We start from the raw sequence: 18,403 nt of genomic DNA, 5'->3' as shown, positions 1-18,403 counted from the left end.
AACAAGTTTGATAATGATAATTACAAGAAAAGGTAATTGCTGGTTCATACAGAGTTATTAAAAACCATAGAGGAATTTTATTTATTAACCACTAATATCCCTTTCCTGAAAGAAATGTCCAGACTTTGTGCATAGTAAAAATTGGTAACCCAGTGCCTAAAGATGCATTTCAAGGAGAAAGGTAATATTTGCAAGCCAAATCTCACCTGATTTCCTAAAACTTCTCCCTCTGTTCATAATTATAAATTATTTACAAGATTATACAATCCTTCTAAGGGAGCAGGAATAAACTGAGGGACACGGAACTCTCCAACCTCAGGCAGGCTTGGTTACAACATTTAAAACAACAACTCCAACCACAAAGACACATCCATTCCTTAGGGAAAGGACTGATGCCTTTTTCACATAAGTTCTTCAGAGTTTTCCTATCTTTGTTGATGTTTTCAATGCAAAAATTTCTGCTGTAATACACACATATATCTATATGTATGTATGTATGTATGTATGTATGTATGTATGTATGTATGTATATCAAAGACAGCAGGGTGGCTGTAAAATTATCTATCCAGAGAAATAAATTTTTCAAAGACAGATATTATAAAAATCCCATTGTAGTCAACGAATTAGTTACCTCGACAAGGTTTGGCACTGTGATATTTTCTACTGTATCACCCTTATTTTGCTAAAATTCATAATATGTGATGCAAAACAAAAAAAATTTCTTTCTTTTTTTTTTTCCCCAATTTTCTAAGTAATTATCTTGGCTTGATTTAGAAACTTGCATTACAAAGGCTACTTCTTCCTGAGTAAACAGCATTACATATTTTTATTGAATTATAAAGGGTCGCTTGGAAAATAAATATCTTTTTTTTGGCATTCATATTTTGCAAAACTGCTTCTGTGTTTATCTTCCAGCAAGTCATTCTCCAAGAGCACTTGTTTCTTTGAACATTATTTCTGAAAGGCCTTTTGTAACACGGAGAACTTGCTGAAAAACATTTTGTTAAGGGATAATGTAGTTCTTGTTCAGGAAAAACAAACAAACCAACAAGCTCAGACAGTCAAACATATGCATTTTCCAGCTGTTGTTCCTTGCCTGGGGACTTAATTCTAGAAAGCAAAATCCTTATATTTCACTTGGTTTTGGCATATGAAGACGCAAACCAAATTGAGTTAAATGACTGCTGATTAGAAGCAAAAGAAAGCAACACAAAAATCCCCCCAGAATAACTTCTGTTCATTTCTGCCTTGAAATTGCACATTTGTATTTGAGTCAGAAATAGTGCTTTACCTGGAAATAATTATAGCTCTGATTCTACTGCCTTTATTGGGATAAAACCTTCATGAAACTGGTGGAAGTTTGGATTGAGGGAGGAGGATCAGGGTAAGTGCTTTAAGGCTCTGTTGCTGTCTCTGGTTCTCCAGAGCACTCAGGTGTGTGCTCAGCAAAATTTAAATGTTTAAATGTGCAACATCACCAAAGCCAACGGAAGGATTTACAGGCTTTGATAAAGTTAACAAAGTTGAATATGTTAAAAAGTTAACAAAGTTGAGTATGCCATTGGATCAGCTGCTAACTGAGATGAGGGGGGGGGAAAAAAAGGTAATAATCTTCATAATTGTTCTAATGCAAGAAACAAAAGTACAAATTACTGTGTCAGCTCTGCTGGACCCAGTGCAGCTGCAATCCTCCAAACAAAGCCTTAAACATTTCCATACGCCAAGAACAGATTTATTTCTTAACTGTCTCCAGCTTTCAGAAGCATTTGAGTGACTACTTGGAGTTACTAAAAGAAAGTGAGAGAAAAGTAATGCTACAGAAACAAACACGGAATAAGATTCCTCAAAAAAATTCATCTTGCCTCCTATATTCTGCTTTAATCAGTGCATCCACGCCCTCAAGCCTCAGAAACCACAAAGATTCTCCTGTCCTTTATCAAACACACAGACTTCTCCCTGAAATCACAGTCTCCATATGAACATCACTTCAGTAAATAATAATGAAGAGTGAATGTGAGCATATTTAGGTGTAAGTTTAAAAAAAAAAAGAAATATCCACAAGTATAACCAATAAATCATTATAAAGCCAACTTACGGAAGAGTTTTTCTAAGAATAAGCATAATGGCACTGGTAGGCAAAGAGAGAAACAGACCAAGACTTGAACATGGCCAGGAATTAGAATTCTAGTTGTACTTTTCTATTTAATGGGAAAAACCACCAAAATTACCTCCAGAATAACTATTTTTACTGCACCCCATGGTAACTCTTAAATAATTTTTGCTCCATTCTATTAAAAAAAGGCAACACACAAACAAAAGACTGATGCCCAATTCAGATATGTTCTAAAATTGTATTTACAGCAATTAGTGTGACTAATAAATATAAATAATTGCATTTATTTGATAATGTTCAGCTTCAGTGCTCTGCACTGCTGTGTCGCTGCAGAGCTGTCAGACACCACCTGAGCCAGAGGGAAACCTGTCAGCACTGAAATCTTCACTCTAAGGAGACTTTTGCCACTTGAAAAACCGCATTTCATCCTTCAAAATGCCAAAGAAACATAACAGAGAGCTCAGTTGAGTGTGCACCAGGTACTGGGATATGAAATATCAACCCAAAATCCTGGGTTTGGGGAGGCACCTTCTTGCACCACCTTCCTGGCCACAGCTTCTTGCACTGACCTCTCCCCATCCAAGGGAGAGATCCCTGGTCTGGGCAAGGATGGTCCAGTGGGGAAGTCAGGATTAATATTATTTATCCATGTCAGAACTTAGGAAAAAGCTGCTGCTGCTTCATCCTCCTCCTCCTCTTCAGGACAAACCTCCCACCACGGCGCTTTCCCTTCCCAGGGAAAAAGGAACAGGGGGCAGCAGGAGGAGGGCAGGGGGTGAGGAGAGAGTGAAAACCACACTCAGGATTGTCAAACCCAGCACCCGAAAACTCGCTCCCAGCCCCCAAAAACTCACTCCCAGCCCCCAAAATCTCCCAGCAGGGTTTGCCTGCCCAGAGCCCAGAGAGCCCCAGTGAAAGCAGCGGGGTTCCTGCCGAGCCCGTGTCCCACGGGTCGGTCTGCAGGGTGGTGAGAGGGAAAGGATGAATCAGACAGCCTGACTGGAAGGTCACCTTTGCACGGGTGCAGGTTCCGAGAAGTCTCTGCCCCGTTGTGAACAAATACAGAAGCATTCACATCCTAATTCTGATATTTAGTGGCTCCACAGCTTCCCTAAAGAATTCCCAGATAAGGCTCTCCACCTTCCTCAAGCACCCAGGGAGAGCTGGGCAACCCACTGCCAGCAGACAACACAAGCCATTACACTCCATATTTATATGATTAAATATATATGTGTGTGTGCAACAGTTTAGCAAAAGCTAAACAAACACCTGCCTGGCCTTCAAACGGAATGTCTTTATTTCAGAAACCCTTCAGTTAAAAGGCTTCTTTATCCACTCCCCATAGAAGAGGAATTGAAAATCTTTGGACCGTCTCAGCCTCATGTCAGAGCACATTTCCTGCACCTCGAATACAAAGCACCTGTCATTTCTTTCCAGTCATTTCACATTTTGCACTTGCATAAATAAAATTTAATTCTTGCTACAGCATGTGAGGCCTTCCCAGCAGCCTGGGCAGCAAAATCCTCAAAATTTTGGGTTGTCTGAGACCTCCTGCAAGATTCACATTCCAGATGAGGAGAGAGAATTGTACATTTTTCCATTTTGCTGATTACAGTGCATTACCAGGCTGTGTAAAACAGTCCTCTAAGTGTAAGGTGGAGATCAAATAATAACAATTAGGTATCATTTAACAATCTTCTAGCCTATTAAAATTCAGTCAATACGAAACATAAAGGAAATAAATAATAGGAGTTACCTAAAATGCAAATGGCATCCCATCTCGTGGGTGCCATTATTTTTGAAAATAAATTTCATATCAGTATTCTGATTAATAGAAGCAAACCCATCATTAAAACCTCAGTACACAGCCCTCATTTTAGCCAAAACTTGACTCCCTGAAACTCAAGATTTTCATTAATTGCCTGTCATGTCCTGCGTGCCCTGAAATGCACGGCAAAACCAAAGGGAATTCAGTTTCAGGAGCTACTTAGCATTTAACAGATGCTGGCCAGCAGTGCAGAGGAGAGTCAGATCTATGTCTCTATTGATAGCCCCCTGAAAACATCGAAAACATCAAAAACATCAGTGATTGCAAAAAACAAAAGGTTCATTCGACTTTTTAATCACACTGTCCTCGGGCACTACTGTCAGCTTCCCAAAACCGTAACAAAAAGCATCAAATGATCTCTGAAATGTAAACACTGGAGCAGAATTTACTGAAAAACCCAACTGCAACCCTGCTTATCCAACAGCCAGGCTATTCCATACCCCTCATTAAATCTCTGACATAATTAGAAAAGTACAGAAACAGACAATGGCACGAAGAAAACAAATACCTCAGTCCTGAATCCGAGAATACCTTGATCCCAAACCTGATAAAACAACACCGCAGAGTCCTCCCTGTCTGTGCTCTTTATGTAAAATTAGTTTCACTATCACAAATCGCTTAATTACCGTTACATTTTGCAATTAATTACAGCTATTACTCTATTGGTAACTGCTGTCCAGACAAACAAAAACTAGACAAACAGATTTATTCAACTTTCTAGGTGACACATCCCAAAAAAACTCAGCAAAGCCATTCTTAAAAAAAAAACCAAAAAACCCAAAGCCAACAAACCATGCACCGAGATCAAGTTATGCACCAAGAAGAGATTTTTATTGTCCGAAAAATTAAAACAATAAAAAAGAACTCCCCCGTGAGATCTTCCCACCACCATTAAAATAACATTCAGAAAGGTCCCGAGTTTAAGGTTAAGAGTTTCTAGAAAAACACATAATCAACACCTGCATGAGAGAGAGAAACAAGAGCGGGTGCCTCTCCTTCCCATTTGTGTCCCCATCCGCAAGAGAAACATTTCAAAGTATCCAAAAGTTTAGTGCCCTTAGGAGCCCGGTTTTTCCTTCCAGTGCACACCCTCTCCCCTCATGGCAGTCCACAAACACATCCAAGTTGTCCGAGGGATACCTACAAGAAATTTCAGAAGCTCTCACAAAAGGGCTTCGTCTATGCAATCCACACCACTGAACAGTGAATTTAAAAAACCGAATTTTTTTTCCGAGTTTGAAGTTTTTAAGCCTTGCGGATGGTTGGAGTAGGAAAAAGGAAATTTACTAGGCAGTACAAAGGAAATCTTGTTGTCCTCTATTGTGGCAGTGGGGGTGTTGCCCAATTCTAACTTATCTAGGTTGATAAAGGAAACCAAAGAACACGCCAGTGAGAAAAAAATTCCAACAAAAAAAGGTACCCCCTCCTTACCTTAATAGTGCTTGCCATAATGTGATCAAGATTATTGATCGCTAATAATTGCTAATAATAATTATTGCTTCGCTCTGACCAGAAAGAAGTTTTGATGAGGTTGTTTAGAGCGGATGAGATTGTGCTAACTCTGGGAAATGAAGTCAGCCAATGGCAGGAAGAGGTTTCTATTGGTCCTGGCCACCGCAGCTCGAAGAAACAGGATATTTGGGAGTGAAGAGATAAGAGTCCTAAAACAATGTTGTTTTTCTTGATGATATGTGACCGATTTTTTTTTTTTGTAATTTTGTTGTTTTTTTGTTGTTTTTTCAAACAAAAAAGCCAATTGCCCGTGGCCGCCTGGGCAGGTGTGATCTGATGTGCAGTAAGTGTGACAGGCCACTTCGAGGCAGGATGCAGATGTCAGATGAAATGGGCCAAATTCAGCAGTGGTTTGATGCAGGCTGTTCACTGGGGAATTGCTGATCCAGGGCCAAAGCCAGGCTGGGTATAAATGGGTGTAACTCCAAATATGTTAATGAGGTCTGGCCCTGCTTACACCACCTCTATATTTGTCCATCAACCTCATTCCTGCATTCCTGAGCTATTGACGCTTTCCAGCCTATCTGATTTAGCACTTTTTTTCCTTAGAGAAGAAGCAGATAGGTTGGGGACAATAATTTCTTTTTGATGTCTCTTTCTTACTGAGGAGAGGAAGTCACAAAATGACATAAAACTTCAAAAGCAGATGCCACAATGCCACAGTCTTAAATCTTCCATGTTCTTCCCTTAATTCACAGCTCTATCCATGAATGGAAATGAGATGGTTTCACTGGCAGTTCCCTTCCTGGTTAGAATGTGATGGCCATTTTTTATTCAGTGTTATATTTTTATTTGTCCTTCTGGAGCACTTGGCAGTCATGGGGCACCCCAGCATTCCCAGCTGCCCAAACAAAACACTGTCCCTGTCCCAGGCCTTTATATAACAGACCTGAACATTAAAAAGCCAAAAAAGTAAGAAAGGCAGAGTGCTTCCACAGTACCAGCCAGGGTATTCCACTCAGGATCCAGCTCTGGCACAACCCTTTCACACTGAGGAGCCTCACACTTTTCTATGTTTTCATAAAAGATACAATTCCTGCTGTCAGGAGATTCTGAGCTTTCAGCCTGAAGAGAAAAACTTGAAAATACAACCCATAAAAACGGAAGGAAAAATTAGAACAAGTCAGAATTCATTTATTTTTTAAAAAAACAATTTTTAAAAGCTGGTCATGCTCTAACAGGTTTATAATTTCTCATTGCTCCTTATGACAACACCCAACCATGGACAGGTTGCCTGGAAGATACTTCCAGCTGTAGTAAGGTCCTGCCCTCTGACCAGGGACTCTGGTATGATAAAAAGAACAAGAAATAGTGAATGGCTCATTGCAGCATTATTTGGTGGAAGCAGATGACCTCACCCTCTCCCAACGCCGCCTTCTCCTGCTCCTTAGGAAAAGGCAAAAAAGGAAATGGGAGCGTTGTTCTGTGGCTGGTGATGACTGCTGGCATTCAACACACAGTTTTTCCACACAAAGACAGCAGAAAGTCCCACATCACTTTTCCCCTCCTATCCTGACCCAAGAAAGGTGAAATGCATTTTTCCAGAGGTGCACACAGAGTCCCTCACTCGTTTGTCACATCTCCCCCAAAGCAGGGCAGAGCAAGGCTCATCCACCCTCCCCTGCTTGTGGGAATGACCCTGCCAGATCCAGGAAATTCCCATTTCCAGGTGTCCCACAGGGACTTCAGAGCTGGGAATCCCTGAATGCAGCAGTGACAAACAGAATCACTAAAGTGGGAAAGAGCTCCAAGATGGTCAAATCCAGTCTTTGGAACTCAGGATCGACTCCCTGCACAAGATCAGCTCGGTTTTAGAGTGCACTTTAAGGAGCTCTGGATTCTTCCACTGAAAAGATTATTCTCGTGGCTTTAGAGCAATCTGGAGTCAGCACTGCTATATAATAATTTATATTCTCAATTTTTTTTAGTTGGTTCATGTAGAAATGCAGTGTTGCACTGCTGAATGTGCTCTTGCAGTGTACATCCACCAAATTACAGTGCTCCTGCAGAGTAGGTAACTTTCCTATTTTCATTATGAACAGAATGAAAAGAAAGCAATTTATAGTAATTGTATTTCATGGGGATGTTGATTTCCTCCCTTTTCATCTCCAAACAATGAGCAAGACAGCCAAAAGATTAGAACCTTTCTCTTGAAATTTCAAAGCATTGTATAATGTTTCAGTTGGGTGACTTCCACTCCAGTTAAGCCCCTGATATTTTGGTTTTTCCTCCAATATATCAAGAGGTTGCAAGTATCAGTTCCAGCTCCCCAGTGGAGAGGATCTAACAAATTCATTCACAAGCAGTTTTTAGTAATGATTCTTCTCCATCCCACCTCCATATACACAAACCTCCTCTTGGTTTACACAAGGATTTTGGAAGCATAAGGAGCACTGCTGAGCTCTATTATTATTATATAAGTTTTACAGAGCCCAAAGCCCAGTAAGGATTTTGCCATTTTAAGCTGGCACACATTCTGTGCCAAAGAATCCAGTGAAGTTTATTTGACTTTCAAACTAATACCCACAGGCAGATTTCTGAGTGCTTACGCTGAGGCTGATCCAATTGCAAGCAGAGCTTTGGTACTGTGAGGCAAGGAAAATACTGGGTTATCAAATCACCATCATCCAGTTGCAAAAGAAAAAGAGTACAAACACTTCTACTATTTTTCTCTTTTCTGATTTTTTTAAGGCTAAATAGAAAGAAGAAATGCTTTTGTTTTGTTAGGCAACTTTGTGTTATTGTCTGAAACAACAGTTGTGAGTTTGAAAAACTTGGTCAACAAACAGAATAAAAACAGGAAAAAAAATCCACACAAGTCACCTAATGCTCCCCTCTGATTTCTCTCTGAAGCTTGTCACTCTAATTTGTTCTGGCTCCATTCAGTTGGAGTATTCTCCTATCTTCATCTGGGAACTACAGAGCAGCAAAACCCCCCAGCATGTGTTAACACTGAACATGTGCTGAAGTGTCTTGATCAAAGCAGGGCACTTGCTCATGCTTTAGAGTTACAGCCATGCTTAAACTCTTTCCTGAGCACCCTTAAACTCTGCCTGAAGTGCTTTCTACCTTTAGGATTCAACAGTTCCCTCTTTAGAGAAGATCTTTCCAAACTGGAGATGAAGGATCCAATCTATGCTGATCTAAGTCTGCTCAAACCAACAAGGCCCAGACAGACCTGAAGATTTGGTTTGATCATGCAAAAGAACCCCAAATCAGACTGAGTCCTAAATGAAGAAGATGAAATTCCAAATAGAAAAGTTGTTTTGCTTGTTGCATCCTTTCTAGGATGCACCAGAAATATGCTCAGTATGTGTGTACTCACCTGAACACCTAAAATACATTTTGCTTGGGCTCAGCTGAGAGTGACTTGTCACAGGGCATGGAGTGACAGGACACAGGGAATGGCTTCAAACTGAGAGCAGGTTTAGATGGGATATTGGGAAGGAATTGTTCCCTGGCAGGGTGGGCAGGCCTTGTCACAGGGAGCCCAGAGCAGCTGTGGCTGCCCCTGGATCCCTGGCAGTGCCCAAGGCCAGGCTGGACATTGGATTTTCGAGCACCTGGGACAGTGGAAGGTGTCCCTGCCCAAAGCAAGGGGGTTGGAATCAGAAGATCTTTAAGATCCTTTCCAATCCAAACCATTCCAGGCTTCTATGAAACGTGAAGGAAATACATTGCAATATTCCCTATGTAAATAGATCTGTAATCTTTCTTGTATGGGAGGTAAAGCAAGAACTCTGCTCTGGGTTGACCAAGAGATTAGAGACACACTCTGCTATGGTAATAAGATGACTTTCATCCCTTGAACTGTACAAAAATCTTTGGGTAAATTGTTGGAAAACTGGAGATACCTTCACCTTTATGTTGTGCTTGGTATGGGTACATACACTGTCTGCAGATGTGGGTATTAAAAGAAAAGACAGCAGAGAAATTAGTTTTGTGCTTCTCACCAACCTTCCAGGTAAAAAGGCGACTCTCTAGAAAGAACCAGTTTTACAAATCAAAAAACTGGAGCACAATAAAAGAATCTGCACTGCAGTTTTTGGAAGCAGATTTTAGGAAGTCCAGTAAATTGTTGGAAAACTGGAGATACCTTCACCTTTATGTTGTGCTTGGTATGGGTACATACACTGTCTGCAGATGTGGGTATTAAAAGAAAAGACAGCAGAGAAATTAGTTTTGTGCTTCTCACCAACCTTCCAGGTAAAAAGGCGACTCTCTAGAAAGAACCAGTTTTACAAATCAAAAAACTGGAGCACAGTAAAAGAATCTGCACTGCAGTTTTTTTGGAAGCAGATTTTAGGAAGTCCAGGCAAATTACTGCTACTTCATGGCACATGAAGACACATTTATAAAGGTCTCAATCCTCTCAAATGAATTCAGCATTTTGCCTAAATGCAGCTCCCAACATCAGCTTGGCCATGCCCAGTTTGCTGTGAGAGGGTCAAGTACATTCTTATCAAGCCCAAATACATTCTCAAACCTAAAGAATGTCTCTCTTTAATTCCCAGTTTTCCACGGGCTCTGATGGAAGTATCAGTGAATCTGCTTACAGAGGGGTAGAATCTCCCCTCAGCACAAAGAAAAGTCTCACAAATAGGGTTTTAACAGTGAAAGTGCCCAGGAGAAAAAGGAATTCCAGTATGGGGCTGCAGGATCAGCAGCTCTGGGGTGGATGGGCTCTGCTCCCCAGACTCCCTGGTCCCCTGACCCCGGGAATGTTGTGACCTTGGGGCTGCTGCAGGGAGCTCTTCTTTCCATGCCTGAGTGGCTTTGATGCAGCACCAGGTCTGAGGGACCAGGATAAACTCCATCCTGGGAAAAAGGGGATCCAGCTCTGGGATGGGCTCACACCCACTGACCCATGGCTGGAAACGTGGACGTCAGCTGCAGGAGTCTGGCACTTGCATTCCCCAAAATCCAAACACCACGTGAGGTCAGCAGCCCATAAAGGCATGTAATTAAAATAATTATCCCTACCTGATCACGGGTATGACACAAATTGCATCCCACAAAAAGCATCTCCAGCACTTACTCCAAGCTTTTGTGCCTCTCAATTCCCCTCCTGCCAGCACAGAGGAGGAGCAGGGAATGTCCCCATGCCTTTCCCTGTTCCTTGCCCTGTGGGCAGCCCTGTGGTCACTAGATGGTGCTCCCTGCCCCTGGAAAGGAACTTCCTCCACTCCAGGCAATGAACAGTTCTTTCCCAAGTCAGCACTGATGCCTTTCAGTAAAGAGAATACTTTAAAAAAGGATTTTTCCTGCTGCCCTGGCACCCCCCATCACTCTGCACCCTGCACTCAGGGCTGGTTGTCCTTAGTGCATTCCCATTTTTGCTTCCCTTCAGCTGCTCCAAACCATGTGGACCATCAATCCCTTCATGACTTTTCCCCCATCCCCACCTTCCTTCCTCTCACAATGAATTCACTCACTGGCAGAACTCAAAACACGAGAGAGAACCTGGTTTGGAGACACCTTTTTTATTTAGCATTACTTCATGAAACAATGGCACTCAAGAATGTGTTGTTTTCCCATGAAAAAAGGAAGTTTTCAGAGGGAAAATCAAAGTACTTAATTTACCAACTCCTCATCTGTGACCCAAGCTACCTAAGATTTTACCAGCCAAAGTATTTTTGGTGGCTACAGCACTGTTTGCCCATCTTTTCTGGAGACCAGCTTTAGTGGCTACATGAAACAAACACCACAGAGCTGGGAAAGGAAGCAGAAGCTCTGTTTAGATGACACTGGAATTGTTTTCAACCATCAATTCATGTCCTTCATAACACTCACTGCAGACAGGGAACTGAATTCCTCTCTGCTGAAGTGGGGTTCACTTCATCAGACTTGAAGGGTTTTAAATGCAGGTATCAGAACCACCCTAAATCTCCAAGATTTCTGCAATTCCCAACACAACCACCTTCATAATTTTGTTCAATCTCACCTACAACTGCTACTTGAAAACGATGAGATGAATTGAACCTTTAAAGTATTTCTCTTCTTTTCCTTACAAAGGGAACCTCTGCTATTCCCAGCTTTTGGATAACTCTGCTTATATGAAATGAATCTTACCTAAACTTTGCTTCCTTTCTTCCTTAATTTCCCACCTCTGAAATATCAAGTTGTACTACCAAATGCCAATGGAGTGCTGTGTGGATTGATTAATTAATTGATAAATTGAAGTGCACTGAAATTTTCAGCTCAAAGTTGCCACTGATATGAAAACCTTTATATTTGATTAAAACCTTTATATTTGATTAAAACCTTTATGTAATATGAAATATATGTGAAAACCTTTATGTTTGATGCTAATTTAAAGCTGGTTAAGTGACAATGATATCCCAGGATACACAAAAAAAAAACCCCAAAACAAGACAAAACACCAAACCAAAATACTTTTTAAAAAAGCAACTTCTCTGCATGGAAAAAAGAAGCAACCTCTAGGGCAAAGGCCAACATTTTTCCTCACTTTCTTCCAAATGTTTTAGGTAATTTTAACTGAACTACACAATGGTTTGAAGTGGTTATTTGTCAGTGTCCTTCAAAGTCCTCCCATCCCTGGACTGATGGCCACTGCAAACAGCAAAAATGTCTGGAATATTGGATTTCTACCCTGTATTAGTGAGGCTGCTCCAAGATTTTCATCAAGAATGGAACCTATTAAAGTGTCTCTCACACTCCGCTGTTTGGGACTCTCTTGATATTGTACTTCTTTGTTAGTGGCTGTGAACAAGAAACAGATGTGGAATATCTGTGTTTGAAACTCAGTGACCCCGAAAGACCAGGGCTAATCCAGATCATTCTTAAAAACCTGAAATCTGCCACTCTTGGAGCACCTTGAGGTCCATGCCCACACTCAGGGATAAGCCCATCCCCACTCCAGCAGACACAAACAGAAACCCTCAGGACTGTGAAACACCTTTATGCTAATTATGAATTCAGGTGTTGTTTAAATATTCGAAAAACAGCAAAAAAATTGACTTCCCATCAGTCTTATTGCTCAGTGTCAGTCAGCCTTTTTCCACTTAGACAGCTGCCCTCCACCAAAGGGAAATTCTCTATTTTGCCATAAGCTTCAGTAAACTCATTAGAAATTAAGCAGAAATTCCCAAGACCAGGGTGTGTGATCCAAAAAGGATAAAATTCACACATTTCTGTAACTGTCAGATATTTTTGTCTCTTGTAAGACCCACTAATACCCTGTGCCTTGTGAGGTAAAAAAAAGGTAAAAAATTTACTATTAACTAACACTGCTTAGCTACATGGTTGTATAACAGCTACAAAATTAAATTAAAATACTGATCACATTGGATCTGTAAGGCCTGGTGTCAAATATCAACTATTCCAAGCACACAAGAAATTCCACGTTAAGTCCTACCTGATCTGATTTCTGTATTCTCAAACCTCAATACATCTAGAGAAAGACATTTCCAACAGCATATAAGAAAATGAGATTATTATCTTTCAAATACTACAGTGAAATCAAAGGACTTGGCAATGATAAAGAAAAATATTTTCTCCTGGGGACTACTCATTTACTTTAATGGATAAAAACTGTGGGCATTTAGAAAAAGAACACTGAATATAGTTAATTGCCAAGTTAAATCTAACTCAGAGCTTTTACAGACCTGGGATTTGTCATGATCATCACAACCTTTTTACCCATATCTAAAGCACTTTGTAGGTCACACAGCATTTTAAGAAATCAATATAGAATAGAATACAGAGTCAAGAAATAAATAGATATAAATGAAAATAAAGACAATGTCCTGCTTCCACCAATACAAATGGCAAAACTTCTTTTGCTCCAATGGGAATAAAGTTTCAACCCACTGGGAATTCAACCAAATGACACAATATGACAGTTTTTTGCAAACTGGAAATTCTGAGTTTCAGAGGGCTCTAAGTTAATCGTGTTACTAGGCACAAAAAGTGCTGCCCAGTAACAAAAAATGAGTAGAAGTGGAAACAGGGAGGGAACCAATAATTGATAGGATTTAATGCACGATTTAAGGCTGGGGAAAGAATCCCTAAAGCCTTCTCCTACTGTGAGAGGCTTGCCAGACATGTGTGAAAAGCTTGCTACAACATGTGTGTTGAATTACCTTGGTAGCCCGTGACTTTCCCAACAACCACTCACAATTAGCTGGGATCCAGTAGATAAGGAATTAAATTCTGTATGCAGCATTATTCCATGGAATGGGGCACTTACTCTGACAGGTTCTGTGGTTTGGGCCTGGCCCTAGAAAATGCCAAACCTTTCACGGCAGTCACCTGCGTGCTGTGTCTGTATCTCTATTTTCAACTGAAAGGTGGATTTTCACATGATCCTGTCTGGATCTGACTTTGAATCACTTGACTTTACTCACTCCAGAATCAGCCCAGAATTTCTCACACTGCAGGATGGTGACTGGTCTACAGAGGAGACTGGTTAAAACATTTGGATCAAAATTTCTACTGCATTTCCCCAAAAAGAGCAGTGCAAATCTGAACAGGATGTCCTTGAGGAAAGTCTGAGCCAGACTGTCCTTCCAGCAAGATTTGAGGATCTTGATGGAGGGGTGCTCTCTTTTCCCCCATCAAGTTGTAACCAGAATCCTACACAATTCAATTTTAACAACCAAGACATGAGGAAAAGAGATGGGAGAGATGGGATTGTTCACCTGCACAGGAGAAGCTTTGGGCTGAGCTCAGGGTGGCATGGCAGGGGTGGCACTGGGTGGGCTTTAAGGTCCCTCTCAACCCAACCCATTTTGGTTTTTAAGTGGCAAATACGTTATGGTAGGAGGGCCTAAAAAATGTTAAGTCATGCCATCATAATTTTATTTTTATGATCTGGCATTTAAAAAAAAAAAAAAGGAAAAAGAAAAATAAAAAGAGACCAGGCAAGAAAAAGTAGAAAATTTTTTCTTAGACTTTAAAGTAACCAAGATTTATGTTTTAGTTGAGTGGTAATATTTCATAGCTTTTCAGTTCCTAGGTTCAACAAAGGACACTGCTGGTACCTGTGATGTGTCACTTGGTGACTGCAACTGCTGGATTTCTTTTTAATGATCTCATTTTGGGTTTGAAAATAACACCACAGACGTGAACTCCAGTCCTGCAAAGACTCACAGCTGGCTTATCTTTACAGAACACTACATTCTCACTGAGTTCAGTGAAGACTACATAAAATGTAAGGAATAAATTTATGGATGTGGTTTCACAAGTTTGGGGCATTCTTTTTTTTAATTTTCACTTTTTATTAGATGTTTCATTGTAGCTGTTACTAAGCCTGGTTAGGTTCTTTCACACGCCACATGCACAAATTATTGAAGCCACTAGTTTGTATGTCCAATGTGAGTCAGTCACCTGTGAGATTTATCACTGCCATCAGAGCTTTAGGTGATTTAAACAGCAGGTGAAAAAAATGCAGAAAAATTTCAAAAAACCTGGACTTTGCTGCCTGATGTGGAGTATCCTTCCACCCTGAGGTGCTGACACTACTGATAGAGCCAGGGCAGCCCCAGGAGTTTCTCAGCAGATCAGCCTATTTTGCCATATAAACACAGGTATTTAGGGTGGCCAGGTGATTTAACACCTGAACACTCAAACACAGAGCTCCTTCCCCTCCAAGGTTCCAGACTTTCCAGGACCTCTCAGCACTCTGCATCTCTTCCATCACAGCTCAGTGAAACCGTATTTATTTATGGGCAATGCAGTTACTTGCCAAAGAATGTGGTTCTGGGGACAGCTGAAGACATTTGTTAGCTCAGGACAAACTTGCTGGGTCTGAAAAAAAAATAACACAGCCTTTGAAAACACCAAGCATTCCCCTGAGCTGGTATTTCTAAGTGGTTTCCACACTTGGGTTTCAGGGCACTTGTGAAAGTAAAGGAAGGAAAGAGGATGATTCTCAAATTTTTCAAGGAGAGAACCCCCAGTCCTTTGCCCACAGTAGCCCAGGACATGCTCAGGCTCAGCACTGGGATTATCTGAATCCCTAAACTCCCAACACAGCAGTGCCAGAAGATTCATCACTCAGCATCTCCCTCCAGAGCTCAACCTCCCACTTGCTCCTCAGCTCTCCTGTGAGAGGTGGGACAGAAGGAATTGCAAACACCAGAATGAAAATTTGATACTTTTTCAGACACTTTCCTGAATCAGAACCCTCAATCCCAGACTTCCCCCGGGTCCTGCACATCAGCAGCCCCAAGTCTGGGGGTCAGGGAAGCTTCGTTTGCCCCTGGAATATCAACAGCACACGGGGATAAAGTGATGAAGGAGCGCATTTCTCTGCAAGCTGTGTTTGTGCAGCCTTTGCTCAAGCCAAGCATGTGCAGAACCAAAGCATCTGCCAACATCACAAGCAGGATCCAAGCAAGTCCATGGAGACACTGCCAGCCACACAGCTCTCTCCACGAGGAAAGAATCTGGAATGCCTTATTTGACACAGAACCTTATAATTGCAGAGTCAAAAATGAGTCAAAAATCAGAGTCAGTGGTTCTAATCAACTGCCAAAAACTGGGGTATTTTTTCTGGCTTGAGCTTCTGATAGGAATATTAAAAAATGCAGAAAAGTTACAGCAAGGCTGATGTTACTCAGCTGTCATTCCAGAAAATGTCCTTTAAAAAAAGAATTGCAGGGGATAACAAATAAGATTATACCAGTAAGTTCAAGTAAGGTTGGTAAATGCTTTGTCACGCTTCCTATACCAAACCACAGAACTTTGTGCACCATGAATATCCAAAATCTTATGTGTTGATTTATGTTATTAATATAAATACTGCACAAAAGAACTCAAAACAATTGACTCTTCAATTACAAAGATTATTTTCATGTGTTCAGCTCTTGACAAAATGTTCAGCTGCTACAGGTGAAGGTTCATTCTAAGAGATTTTCTCCTTCAGTTTAATTTTCAAATTGAGTGGAGTGCCCGTTTCCCTACACATTTTAAAATGTATTTATTTCTTTGTTTGTTTGTTTGTTTATTTATCTAAGTTACTCAACCATTTTTAAACTGGAACACCATCGAACTTTGTGCACCATCAATATCCAAAATCATATGTAGTGATTTATGTTATTAATATGAATACTGCATAAAAGAACTCAAAACAATTGGCTTTTAAAATACAAAGATGATTTTTGTGTGTTCAGATCTTAACAAAATGTTCAGCTGTTACAGGTGAAGGTTCATTTTGAGGGATTTTCTCCCTCAGGTTAGTTTTCTTATTGAGTGGGGTGCCTTCTTTCCTGCACTTAAAAAAATTTATTTATTTATTTATTTATTTTAAGTTATTCAAGCATTTTTAAAGTGGAACACCTCCAGATTACAATTAATCTCATGCATTAAAGTACTTTACGGAAATGATACTCATAAATTCATGCTCTAATCACTGGGTTATTTCAGGCTTCAGTCACATGGAGATTCCCTGGGCAAGACATGGGAAGACCCTCCTTCCTCAAATATTTAGAATATCCAGGGAAGGGAATGCAGAGGATACAGCAGGGTGACAAACATCTTCATGCAGTGGGCAAATCAGGCTGCATAAACCACATCATTGGATGGGGCTTCACTGAGGGATGGTTTTTGAGGACGACTGCTGACCAACGATATCAAAGCAGCAGACTGAAAGTGAAGGAAACCTGTGGTTTCTTTATGACTTGGAGATGAATTCTTTCATCAGATTAACCACTTCTGAGAGCATCCGGCGTGTCTGACACACTCGGGGGACAGCCAGGGCCTGTGCTAAGGCACTGCAGGCAGGGGCTGACTCAGGGGACATCCTTTTTCAGGAAGGACATTTAATTTTAGATTTCACTCTAAGCAGATGCTCAAACCCCATTACACTTGGTGTCTCAGGTTGGAAATGGGGGTGTGTGTTCAATTTCCACCTGTCAGAGCTGGGGCAGTTCTCTGCTGTTCATGGGTCAAAATTATAATAATTTGGAGGGAGGGGGTTTACATTTTCTATTTCAAGGGAGGCTCCTGCCTTCCTTAGCAGACATCTGTGTTTTCAAACCAAGATACTTGGTGAATTTTAAGCTTTTCCTCAAAGTCAAGCAGCTGCTTTGGCTGCTTCCTGACTCCAAGACTGGTAGGTAAATGCATGTAGAAATACATGGAACTGCAGGAATCAGTGGAAGAAACAAAAATCTCAGATGGGGCGCTAATAAAATTTTAAATATAATACAGAAAGTTTCCAGAAAACAAGGACCAGGCCTAGCAGAAAAGTAGTGTCCCACCCAAAGTCCTGGGGGACCAGCACCTCTCCAGGTCCAGCCCTGGGAGAATTATAGCTGAGGGCACAGATAGAAGAAAAATCCATCTCTATTTCATAAGAGCCAGGCTTAAAAATTAGAACTTTTTTCCTGGGAATTGCTCAAATTCAATGCAGGCTTGGATGTGGAATCAAAGAGTCGTTAAGGCTGGGAAAGAAATCTCAGTGATAAAGTCCAGCCTTTGATTGAACACCACCACCTTGTCAGCTGAGCCATAGCACTGAGTCCTCCAAAACTCTGAACTTCAAGTAATCAAGTGCATGTATTTCAGAAGAAAAACTTCAAACACTCCGATGGCAGAGTTGGAAATTCAGCCAAACAAAATTGGATATGAAAACAGGAAATGGTCATTAGGGAATTAGTAATTAGAGAATAGCCTTAAGATGAAGGAGGGCAGGGCTGGATGGGATATTGGGAATTGGGAATTGTTCCCTGGCAGGGTGGGCAGGCCCTGGCACAGGGTGCCCAGAGCAGCTGTGGCTGCCCCTGGATCCCTGGCAGTGCCCAAGGCCAGGTTGGACACTGGGGCTGGAGCAGCCTGGCACAGTGGAAGGTGTCCCTGCCATGGCAGGGGAGAAATGAGATGATCTTCAAGGTTTCTTGCAACCCAAACCATTCTGGGATTCTATGATTTATGGTATATCAAATATCCACAAGTCAAAAAAAAAAAAAAAACCCAACAAAAAA

At 41.1% G+C, this 18,403-nt stretch overlaps 1 protein-coding gene across 7 annotated transcripts in view; it reads right to left on the bottom strand.

Annotated features, from left to right (window-relative positions):
* Positions 1–18,403, bottom strand: part of ERG (ETS transcription factor ERG) — a 141,039-nt gene that overhangs the window by 55,079 nt on the left and 67,557 nt on the right. For 2 of the 7 annotated variants that reach the window (XM_039729380.1, XM_039729383.1), the window contains exon 1: positions 5,373–5,516. The exons of 4 other annotated variants lie outside the window; for them this stretch is intronic. In XM_039729380.1, the coding sequence (XP_039585314.1) occupies positions 5,373–5,390 (18 nt within the window). In that variant the 5' untranslated portion in view covers positions 5,391–5,516. Of the gene's footprint in view, positions 1–4,449; positions 4,600–5,372; positions 5,517–18,403 lie in introns of those variants that run through there. One more of the 7 variants, XM_039729384.1, reaches the window with a different exon arrangement.

Source organism: Passer montanus, unplaced genomic scaffold (assembly GCF_014805655.1).
Source record: "Passer montanus isolate IOZ18808 unplaced genomic scaffold, ASM1480565v1 scaffold69, whole genome shotgun sequence".
In the NCBI taxonomy this organism is placed as follows: domain Eukaryota; kingdom Metazoa; phylum Chordata; class Aves; order Passeriformes; family Passeridae; genus Passer; species Passer montanus.
The sequence above is the reverse complement of the archived record's forward strand: the minus strand, read 5'-3'. Positions and strand labels throughout refer to the sequence as shown.